At 49.8% G+C, this 10,867-nt stretch overlaps 1 protein-coding gene across 1 annotated transcript; it reads left to right on the top strand.

The window, feature by feature from the left end:
* Window positions 1-505: 505 nt before the first annotated feature.
* SPMIP5 (sperm microtubule inner protein 5) lies at window positions 506-5,753 on the top strand. The gene is made up of 5 exons (XM_056120995.1): window positions 506-623; window positions 2,965-3,183; window positions 4,529-4,715; window positions 5,280-5,380; window positions 5,493-5,753. Exons 1-5 carry the CDS (start codon window positions 572-574, stop codon window positions 5,684-5,686), a joined length of 753 nt encoding a protein of 250 aa, XP_055976970.1. The 5' UTR covers window positions 506-571; the 3' UTR covers window positions 5,687-5,753.
* The last annotated feature ends 5,114 nt before the right edge of the window (window positions 5,754-10,867 follow it).

Genomic DNA, 10,867 nt, shown 5'->3' with positions numbered 1-10,867 from the left:
AGGCATCAGTGTGTGTTTAGGATGGATGGAAGGAAGATTGGATGGAACATTAGATGAATGGATGGATGGGCAGATGAATGATGGAAGATTGGATGGATGGAAGATTGGATGGATGGAGGATGGATGGATGGATGGATGCATGCATGCATGCAGGCATGAACGATTGGATGGATCGAAGATTGAATGGAAGGATGGAAGGATGGCTGGGTGGATGAATGGGTGGATGGAGAATTGTATGGTAGATGGACGGAAGGTTGAGTGGATGGGAGGAGGATGTTGAGGAAGGGTTTGGAAAGGTCCATGGGCTGGCCTATCTTCATTCCTGTTGCCTAAGTTCACATAAAGGTGAGGCTTCCTCCCAGCGGACTGGTCAGCTCAGATGGTTGCACACATGAGGCCAGCTGTAGCTGTCATTTTTGTCCCTGGTGGTGATGCCACTACTTCATGCCAGTTCCCAGGCAAGGTCCTCCTGTTCCCAAGGACTGTCGCACCCACATAGTGAGATCTTTGCCGGCACATTGCAGTGAATCTGTTTTATTTTCCCTTCCCTCTATTCCCAGGGAGCAAAAACATGGAGTCTAAGGTCTTCATGGTCAAACTGCCGGTCACACCAGGCTACAGTGGTAAGTGGTCAGGTGCCCTGCAGGAGGCCCAAGATCCTGCTCACTATCCCTGTCTAGGCCACACTGCTTATGCCATCTGACTAGACCAGTGCAGGGACTCTAGCTTTTAAGACACTTCCAGAGCTTAGACACAAGGAGTAAAGCTCACAAACCCAGTAGTGCCTGGAGGCCCGTGGCCTGACCTTATATATATGGGTGCAGGGGGGAGTTTGAAAGTGTCCAGCCTCACGCTGCTCCTTGGTTGGCCTCGAGCACCAGTTTTGACTTCTAGCAGATGACAACACCAATCCCTGCCAAGTCATTGTAAGTCATTTACTTTTCCGTGGTATGGGAGAATGTCTATAAAAGCAGGACACTTGTTCCTCCGGCTGTTGCAAACGCAGCCTCTCACCAATTGGGAGGCGCTGTGTCTGAATCAAGCTGTTGGCAGGGCCAGGGCCACGCACCACCTGAAAGCTCTGGGCAAGGCCCCATCTTCGCCTTTCACATTACCCTCTGCCCACTTCAAGCCTCCCTCCCTTTCTCTTGGGTCTAGTCCAGGGTGTTCCTTAGTTATAGCTGCAAAGCTCCCGATTCCAGGTAAGGTCACATTAACAGGGACTGGGGCATAGGACTTGGTCCCAACTCTGGGGCCACTCTCTAGGCAAACCCACTCTAGAGGCAAAGGAGGACTTGCTCATCGGTTGCTTGAGGCGAGGAGTCAGGGTTTAGCATCTATGCTTACCGAAAACGTTTCGACCTTTCCCAAGCCTCAGGAAAGGTGACATTCCCCAGTGCACACACAAGTGTGTGCACACAGTTTTATGAAGTCTCTGCAGACCAGAGGGGTCCAGATGTGGGCGCATGCACTTTGACTGGACCCTCACATTTATACTGTTTCCCCGACAGCACTGAGGTATCATTGGTGCTTAAATATTGAGGAGAGATGGTGGGTAGAAATCAAGGAAGGGTCAAATAATTATATTTTACATTGTTGTTGGGTTGGGGACCTCCCTTGTGAGTCTGGAGGTCATTCCTGATGGTGCTCAAGGGGACCCTGTGGGATAGGGGATTGAACCATGCCTCTGACCTGCAGAGCGTGCACTCAGCCCATTGAGCTGTCTCTCCAGTCTCGGGATTTGCATTTGCCCAAAGTGGCAGGGAGTCAGGGCACGGTGGTGGGGGTGAACGTCCTGATTTCAATTCTGAAGTCAGATTTTAAGGCGGGGGTAAGGGGCCCCCGAACAGGACTCAAAAAGGGCCCAGGGGCCACTCCAGATGATACCTGGTCTAACAGTGCAATGGGACTTGGGTCCAGTGGTACTGTGGGGTGGGGGTGGGAGACTCTGGAGCCCATTGGTGCTTGGGTGGGGGGGGGGGTATCATGTAATCCTAGGTCTCAAATCCAGGGCCTTGCACATGTGTTGCAGCAGGGCTGAAGAACCAGATTTTTTTTTCTTTTCTTTTTGGGTCCGCTGATGCACAGGGGTTACTCCTGGCTTTGCCTCAGGAATTACTCCTGGTGGTGCTCGGGGGACCATATGGGATGCTGAGAATTGAACCCGGGTCGGCCACATGCAAGGCAAACACCCTACCCACTATACTATCACTCCAACCCCGGAACCAGGTTTTCTTGACCTAGAGACAAAGGACTTCAATCATGAGTCATTCGTTCATTTATTTTTCAGCTTGATGTTTGTAACCAGTTTGTCCTTATTTATCGTTATGAAAGGACGCTATTGTGACAACATTCTAGTACTGAGGGATTCAGCTCGCACTTTAAATAAATAGTTGTGTTTTACCCACACTAATTGTAATGATTATATGTTATTTTGTGGGAAATGGTGAAAAATTGTTCTGGGGGGGTGGGTCTTGCAGATAATGAATTTACCTTTTTGGGTAATAGGTCTCGGCTTTTAATAAGCCCGCAATTTCCTATGGTCCGACAAGAAAGATCCCAAATTGCATTTGGGAAGTGTCAAGGAAAATAAGCTTTCTCTCTCAAAAGATGAATAATTTCAATTACTCCTCAGACTGTCATTTGGGCCCATTAAGCGCGCGCCCCATTTCGCTGTGCGGGCTGACATCAGGGCCTCTGCTATCAAAGAACACTATGGGCATTGCCTTTGTTCCCCAGCTTTCCGTTTCCAGCTCCAAGGTCATTTCTTGGCAGCCTTGGGAGGCCGAGGCCACTGTGAAAACAGCAGTGTCGCTTGTATTAATGGCCTGTGGGGAATTGCAGTGTTGTTGGTGAAGGCAGAAGTGCCAAGGTAGTGGGTTGGGATGCTGGAGGGCTTAAGGTCGGGGAGGTTGGCAAGCTCTGAGCTGCTCCCTGAGGGCTGTGATGGTGTCTGCCCCGCAGGTTTCGTGCCCTACCTTAGCTGCGAGGGCATCACCGATGAGGACAACATGTCCCACTGTCTGCAGACCTTCCGGGAGATCACGCGGGAGAAAAAGGAGCGGCAGAGGGAACTGCACGCCGAAGTGGCCGCGGTCCCGCCGCTGAAGCCCATCTGCTCAGAGAAGACGCTCCTGGGAGTGCTGTATCAGTACTACCAGAAGTACCACCCGCTGAGCCTGGGTACCAACCCCTTCCCCTGGTCCTGGAGTCCAGTGGAGCTGTGTCTGGGAGCACAGACCAATGCCCAGTTCCCAAGCCCCAGGAAGCAGGGCCCTGAGCCATAGAAGAATGCACAGCTCACAACGAAAGACACCTTTCCCTGCATCTCAGGGACCAAACAAAGATCCCAAGTCACTGCAAGGAACATTTGCCTTAGCCATTAGGATTTAGGTCAGCGGGACTAGCCTACTCGCTGTGTTATCCACGGCAGGTTGTTATCTCTTTCTGTGCATCAGTCAAGATAGGGAGCAATGGACTGGGTGACCCCTCGGACGATCCCATGCTGAAGTGCTCGGTCTGAGGGGCCTGATTTGATTGTTCCAGCAACTGAAAGGATGCACAGAGCAGAAAGGTTTCCTCTGGCCCATGGGAGCTATCCAGAGTCCTTAATGCAAGCAGAAAGGATCCTGCTGGTGGTGTTTTTTCTCCTACTGTGGGAGCTTCTCCTGATTCCCTGTGTCGAAGAGGTTTGGGAATCAGACAACAGTGGCCTTGCTATATGAACTTAGATCTCCTCCTCCTCCTCCTCCTCCTCCTCCTCCTCCTCCTCCTCCTCCTCCTCCTCGCTCTCTCTCTCCTTCTTTCCCTCTCTCTCTCCTCCTCTCCCTCTTTCCCTCTCTCTCTCCCTCTCTTCTTCTCTCTTCCTCTCCCTCCCTCTCCTTCTCCCCCTCCTTATCCGTCTTTCTCTATATCTCCCTCTCCCTCTCTTTCTCTCTTTATCTCTCTCCCTCTCTCTCCCTCTATCTCTATCTCTCTCCTCTTTCTCTCTCCCCCTCCTTCTCTCTCCCCCCCTCTGGCCCAGACTTCCTGGCTTCCTTATGTAAGGCAGGTGCCCTACCACTAATACCAGTGGTCCCCAAGTCTCTTTGAGCTTTTATTTTTGTTTTTGTGGCCACACTTGGTTATCCCCAAATAGGATTACCGCTAGTACCCCAAGTTTGTAGTCACTCCCAGCAATGCTTAGGGGTGGGAGATGGTGCAGTGCTGGGGATCAGACCTGGCCAGGCCTCCAACATGCTATGTGCATGTGCTCATCCATGGGGCCATTTTTCCAGTCCTCTTGGTGTCTGAGAATGTTTCCTTCCCTAAAGCGATAGGAATAATGGTACCCAATTCTTGGTGTTTGTCAAAAACTTAAGTGAGGGATTGTATGGGTAGCTGGTATATCTGGTGTGTAGCATCAACCCCCCCAGCTGTAGAAGCCTCAGGGTTCCCCTGGCTAACCACTGTCTTCCCCTGTAACTGGGCACAGTGTCCACCGTGTGACATCTTGGAGCCCTCAGAAAGGCTGGATCTTTCTTCACAGAGATCAAACACATAAAGAAACCCCTGTGCGAGCCCCCCATCCCAGGCTGGGCTGGCTACCTGCCGAGGGCCAAGGTCACGGAGCTGGGATGCTCCGTGCGCTACACAGTTATGGCGAGGAACTGCTACCGGGACTTCATGGACGTATTAGAGCGAGCCAAGCGTGGGCACCAGAAACCCTACGAGGAGTGAGTGCTGCAGGGGCCATGGCCATGGCTGCTCCATGATTCTGGGGTTTCCCCTCTGTTCTCCCTTGTCCTTGCCCCCCTGCCTTTGGTGGCCTTTTTCTTTCTTTTTTATCTTTTCTTTTGGGGCCACACCCGGTGATGCACAAAAGTTACTCCTGACTCTGCACTCAGGAATTACTCCTGGTGGTGCTCAGGGGACCATATGGGATGCTGGGAATCAAACCCGGCTTGACCGCATGCAAGGCAAACACCCTACTTGCTGTGCTATCGCTCCAGCCCCATTGGTGGCCTTTTCTGATTTGCAACAGACACCTGTCCAAAGAGTAACATGGGAGAAGGGTAGGGCAGTGCCCTGGTTGCTGGGGGCGGGGGGAAGGGAGGAGGATTAGGGGAATACTTTGGTGCCTCAGTTTCCCCCTCTGTGTAATGGAAACCAGAACCCTTACCTTCAGACTAGTTTGTGAGGATCTGAGAGAAGCCGACTGCACACCCAGGTCCTGCAGGAACCATAGTCCTCCTTGGCCTCATTAGTATGGGGGTAATGTGTCTTCTCTGCTTCTTTAGGATCTACGGAGTTAAGTCAAAACAGGAGCCTCCTGGTCCTGTCCGCAAGGTCTTGCCACATGATGACATGTTGCCAGATGATCCGAATTTCTCTGTCCCAAGTAAGGGGGGAGGGGGGCTTGCACTCCTTTCTGTCCCCTTGGAAGAGGGGAGGGGATGTTGGAGGTCGGTCTCTACCTGCACCATGAACTGGGAGGTTCATTTCTCTTCCAGGTAGCAGCGTTTACCCCCTGGGAAGGGCTCCCCGGGAGGGCTGCAGTCTGGGGATGGATGGCTTTTCTCTGAGGCCCAGCATTTCCTGCAGTCGGAGGATCCACCTCAAGCCTTTGCCTTCGCCCAAGCCCTCTGAGGGCTGGGAGCATGCACTGCCTCCCGCAGAGGCGGCCTTAAGGGGCGCCCAAATCTGAGCCCCAGCAGCACCCAGCACTCCGACAAGGCCTTCGGGAGGTTTCAGCGTCTGCCTGCCATGACGGGTCGGCCATGGCGTGCTGTTCATGATTGAGACTATTTCTTGTCATGTGGGATTAAAAAGGAAACTTATTAGCTGGCGGCTTCTGAGTGGTGTTTTTGCCTGGTTATGTTGTCCTGGATGGGGGTCTGAGCAGGGGTATCCTTCTTACCCCTCTCCACCTAAATATAACCATGTGTCCCTGACAGGCGCTCATTGAAATCCTGGCCAGCTCCCTAACAGTGGATCAGTCCCTATTTGGGCCAACAGCCTCTGGGGATACAGAACCAGCCCTCCCTGCCTGTGGCTCTTGGAACCCCAGTATCCAGGAAAGCCCAGCTCTCTTTGTTTCTATTTGGGGGGGATGTAGGGAGGGCAGTCAACGCTCAGCATCACAAAACAGGAGGAGTGACAGAGAATAAAGTGGATGGTCCTGTGGGGATTGGAGACTGGGAGTTCACAGTCCAGCGGTTAACAGGGCCAGGCTCCCTCTGCCACCTATGGGGCCTCATCCCCTGAGCCCCTGGAACTCACTGAGAATCCCCAGAGGTCCTGAGCATGTACTTCCCATCTCTATAACTTCCCTGTTGTCCCCTCCGTGTCATCTTCTTTAAAGGACACTTGCTATGTGGATTAGCTCCCATCCTTCTCTGGTGTGGCCTCATCTGAACCTTGACACGACACCTGCAGAGACCGTGATTTAAATCTAAGGTCTAAGGTGATGGGAATTTGGATGCAGGGTATCTTATGGGGGTGGACGTCAGGAACCCACAGCACTGGGTGACCCCCTCCTGTCACTGACAGGATCCCTCTCTAACCTCCCTTGCCACCATTATCACTTAGACAAACCCCAGAGACTCGTCTGGAATCTTGAGATTGCTGTGCTATGTGCAAAGCCCCAAACTGCCGCAGTGGCTGCTGGAGATTTCCCACAGCTGGGAGATTTCCCCACAGGATGTCTATAGACTGGAACATTCTGAATGCCGAAAACAGGAGATTGGTCAACTTTGATGAGGAAAATGTTGTTTGAGCTCTGAGGCTGGGGGTGGGGTGCTGTATTTCACCCATTTATGGATACTGACATAACCCCCAGCTATTCCTGTCACTGAGCCCCACAGGAATCATAGACATTTTTCAAATCCTCGGACTTAGATAACGCTGATGTGGGTCAACACTTTTTTATTGGAATCAGGCGAGAGCAACTCTCTCCCGTGAGGTATTGTTATTCTGTGTATGAATAAATTAGTTTACAGATTTGTTTCTTCAATATTTTGATACTCTTTCACTATCACTAGGTGCTTCTATAATCTCATGTATTTACTTAAGGAGAGTAATGCCCCCAGCACATAATTCTGAGGAAAGATCCACAGGTTTTACCAGAAAGCCAGCGAAGGAAACCACACACCGAATCCCAGGGCAATTGGGATTACAGGACATCCTAGAATTTAAAAGTAGTTGGGATAGGGCGGATCTTCCTAATATATTCATCACATGGAGAACAGGACAGGAAACCACAGCAGCAAATACTCCCACAGCCTCTGCTCACAGCTGGCATCGGCATGACCACTATTCGGTGGTGGTCATTTTTATATGCGTGTGTGCATATGTGTGTGTGTGTGTGTGTGTGTGTGTGTGTGTGTGTGTGTGTGTGTGTTTCCCCCCAGTTTTCCACAATCAGCCAGCCTTCCTGTCATAATCAGGAACAGATGTTCTGGCTAAAATCCTTAATAGATTCAAAGAAATTCTAATCTTTTGGAGATTTGAATATTCAACGGGGGGGGGGGGAACCACACCCCTCTCTGCCTCCATCCGAAGGGCAGAGCAGAGCGAAAGCTCAGTGACTAGTGAGGAGTTTTTCTAGCTGCTTTTGGCGGGGCTGAGGGGCTGAGGTCACAACTGACGATGCTCCAGGGGGAATCCTGCTAGAGCTTGGGGTAGCATGTGAAGCCTAGGGCTCCAGCCATGCACCATGAGCCCTCTGAGTGTCTTTCCTGGTCTTTAATGGGGAATGTGACTCTGAGGTCCCAGGAGACCCAGGCCAGGTCTATTAGCTAATCTCCCAACCCGCAAGGTATTGGCTGCTCTGAGCGCTGGTGATTGTGCATAAACTTAAGGAGAACAGGATAGGATGGACTGCCTTCATTTCCTCTAGCTCTTACTGGGCATCAGTCCTTGGCACTGATTCATAGGGCTCGAGCTGTTAAAACCAAGAAAAAAGCAACAACCCGATGACAGAAGTAACCCATTTGACTAAAGGCAATTAAGAACACTGTTTAATAGGATCTAATTCTCCTGCATCTTCCATGATTAAGATCACCCAGTTCAGCATGCACACCAGTAACTCCTTTTGTTGAAGCAGTTCCGTGCTACAATTCTTTTCCTTAATCTTGATCTTTTCTCTTTCTGCATAGCCTGTAATTTCTAGACCGTCGTCTGTCGGGGAGGGAGGTACAGAGGTGATTTTAACTGTGCAGCAAATTATCATTATTAGCACAAGCTGCATCCGTAATGAGCTCATTCTTGCCACTAAAAACAATTCCATTACCTGATAAGACAAAATTCCTCGGGTCTGTAAATGCCGAAAAACTGAGGCTGGGGAGGTTTTCCTTTGACAAAGGGGCTCTTTTGTGGGGCTAGTTGCACTTCCGAATGGTTTGAGTGTTCCTTTCTGGCAGGTTCCCTCAGGGGCTGAAGTTGGGTCAGCCTGGGTCCCTGTGCTGCAGATCGGTGACAGTTGCCTGACAGGGAAGTGAAGGCAAAGCTTGGCAAGCTACCTGTGACGTATTCAATCAGAGCTTTTATTTGGCTCCAGCACAACTGTGAAATGTGTGTGGATGGAAGGGTGTCAGAATCCTTGACTTCAGACATCTGCTTTGCTTTGTTACTAGCTATGTGACATTGGACCTTTCCTTAACCTCTCTGAGCCTCAGATGCCTTTGTTGCAAATCAGGGATGATGAAAGCATCTCCCATGACCATGAAGATCCAGAGGCAGGTGACTCTGACCCATACAAGCTCAATAAGTATTATCAATGAACTGGAGAAAGGGGACCAAGGAAATTGTTGCCATTGATGAGGGTTGCAAAGGCGGGGCATAATATCTCTGAGCATGCTGAGTTATTAACAGGAGAAGGTTCAGAAAGGGGGCTTTTGGGGCTCCTGATCAAACACCTTTTCTCTGTTGCACTTTTGCCCCAAGGATTTTGTCCTCAACGTAGGTGAGAGAGTATGGTTGACCAAGAAAAACCCCACTAGTTGCCAAAGTGGCTTGAGTTTTTGCTTGTGTAAGGATCTGGCCTAAGTCCTTTACCTAGACTGGAGTATTGAATTAGCACAAATGTTCTCGCTTTTACAGATGGGTAAATTGAGGCACACAGAGGGTGCATCATTTGCTCAGGGTCACACAGTGAGTGTCAGAATTGGAATCGTGAGCCAGGGTGCATGGAGGTGGGGCTCAGCTACCTTCTCTGTGTCACGGCTATAGGCAGTTTCTAAGTGCAAAGCAAGTAAGAAAGGAAATGTGAGGAGAAGAGAAACACAAGTGCCTGGACAATGCCACAGATTCAGACCAGGGAAGGGGTTAAGGAAGCTGAGAGCTGGACTTGGCTGGACTCACATCTGCTGCCATGAGTAAGCGGTCTTGAGAGAGAAATATAACATTTTTCGCCATAGTTTAGTTGGTGCTAGATGACAACACCTCCTCCTAGGTGACCTGGAATATTTGGTTGAATGTGATAATATGCATCAAGGAGTTAGCATAAAATGTCTAGTATGGGGACTAGAACAATAGTACAGTGCATGGGCTCCTGCCTTGTACTTGGCCAACCTGAGTTCGAGGCCCAGGATCCCATATGGTCCCCCTGAGCACCACCAGAAGTAATTCCTGAGTATAAGCAACATCACCAGGTATGGCCCAAAAACTGTCACTGTCACTGTCACTGTCCTCCCGTTGTTCACCGATTTGCTCGAGCAGGTCCAGTAATGTCTTCATTGTGAGACTTGTTGTTATTGTGTTTGGCATATCGAATACATCATAGGTAGCTTGCCAGACTTTGCTGTGTGGGCGAGATACTCTGGGTAGCTTGCCAAAACAACAACAAAATGCCCTGTGTGCTTTGTGCTTCCTAAGAGTACAGCTAAACAGCACTAAGAAGAAGAAAAAGGGAAACATCAAAAGGGTCATTTGGGCTAGATTCCCCCTCAAGTCCCTTCCTTGTTCCTCAGTCACCAGTCCAAGAGTGGGTCTTGGAAGTTTCTTTCCCAAAAGGCTTTTAAATTCTGTAATTTATCCCCTACTACCTCATATTTTCATAGTTTGAATGGGATACACCAGGCCCCATTAGTCTTCCAAAACTGAACCTCTTTTCAGGGGAAAAAAAATACAGCCTTCCCAACTCCTAGGAGGCTGGTATGCTCTTAACAAGAGTCCTATGCCCATATTTGAATTCTACCTGGATTTATCTGGGTTCTCCAAAGTTTGAGGTGCCCCACTTTTCTTGAGACTCTGGGTTCTATAAAAAAGGGAGACCAGACACCCTCTGACCTAGAGCCTAGCTTCTTAGGTTGCAGGTCGTGACCCCAAGTGTCTGCAATTACCACAACCGACTTCAACTCAAAGGTGTCATGAAATCAAAGTGTGTCTTTCAGTGCTCACCCAGGATGCATTTCTCAGGCAAAAAGGAATCATAAGGGGGAAACGTTTGAGATGTGTTAGCAATGTTGGGCATCCAAAATTCAGGCTTTATTTCCATTATATGATCTGAAGGTCACATCAAGAACACCTGAGAGACCAGGGACTGAGCGACTGCCATTGGTACCCTCCCGTTCCTAAAGGCAGTGGACCTCAAACCTTTTCCATTTGCTGAATCTCATCCCAGCATCTAAGACCTTTTCCAATTCATTTTTTCAGGATCTTCCTGACTGTTCCCACCCATTTGGAAGAACATTCCTGACCAGTGCACACACTGATCACAGCTAGAGCATTTGGGGGTTGGGTAATTTGATTTCCTGGTCTGTCCTTTTATTTGGCTTTTTATTGCTATGGACAATGTGAGAATACTTTGGCCGGTATGTCTAAAAACCTCTCTTTGTCATCATACGTGTGGCGTGGTACTGGAGTGCCAGCTCAATCTTTTGCCCAA

Source organism: Sorex fumeus, unplaced genomic scaffold (assembly GCF_029834395.1).
Source record: "Sorex fumeus unplaced genomic scaffold, SorFum_2.1 ptg000043l, whole genome shotgun sequence".
Taxonomy (NCBI): domain Eukaryota; kingdom Metazoa; phylum Chordata; class Mammalia; order Eulipotyphla; family Soricidae; genus Sorex; species Sorex fumeus.
Note: the sequence above shows the minus strand (reverse complement) of the source record. Positions and strands in the feature narration are given on the sequence as shown.

What these genes read in the sequence shown, in the direction of transcription:
- SPMIP5 (XM_056120995.1), top strand. Translation starts at nt 572, where the DNA reads ATGGAGTCTAAGGTCTTCATGGTCAAACTGCCGGTCACACCAGGCTAC. An exon ending in GGTCACACCAGGCTACAGTG is followed by an intron (nt 624 to 2,964) that starts GTAAGTGGTCAG and finishes TCTGCCCCGCAG; the next exon opens with GTTTCGTGCCCTACCTTAGC. An exon ending in TCCGAATTTCTCTGTCCCAA is followed by an intron (nt 5,381 to 5,492) that starts GTAAGGGGGGAG and finishes TTTCTCTTCCAG; the next exon opens with GTAGCAGCGTTTACCCCCTG.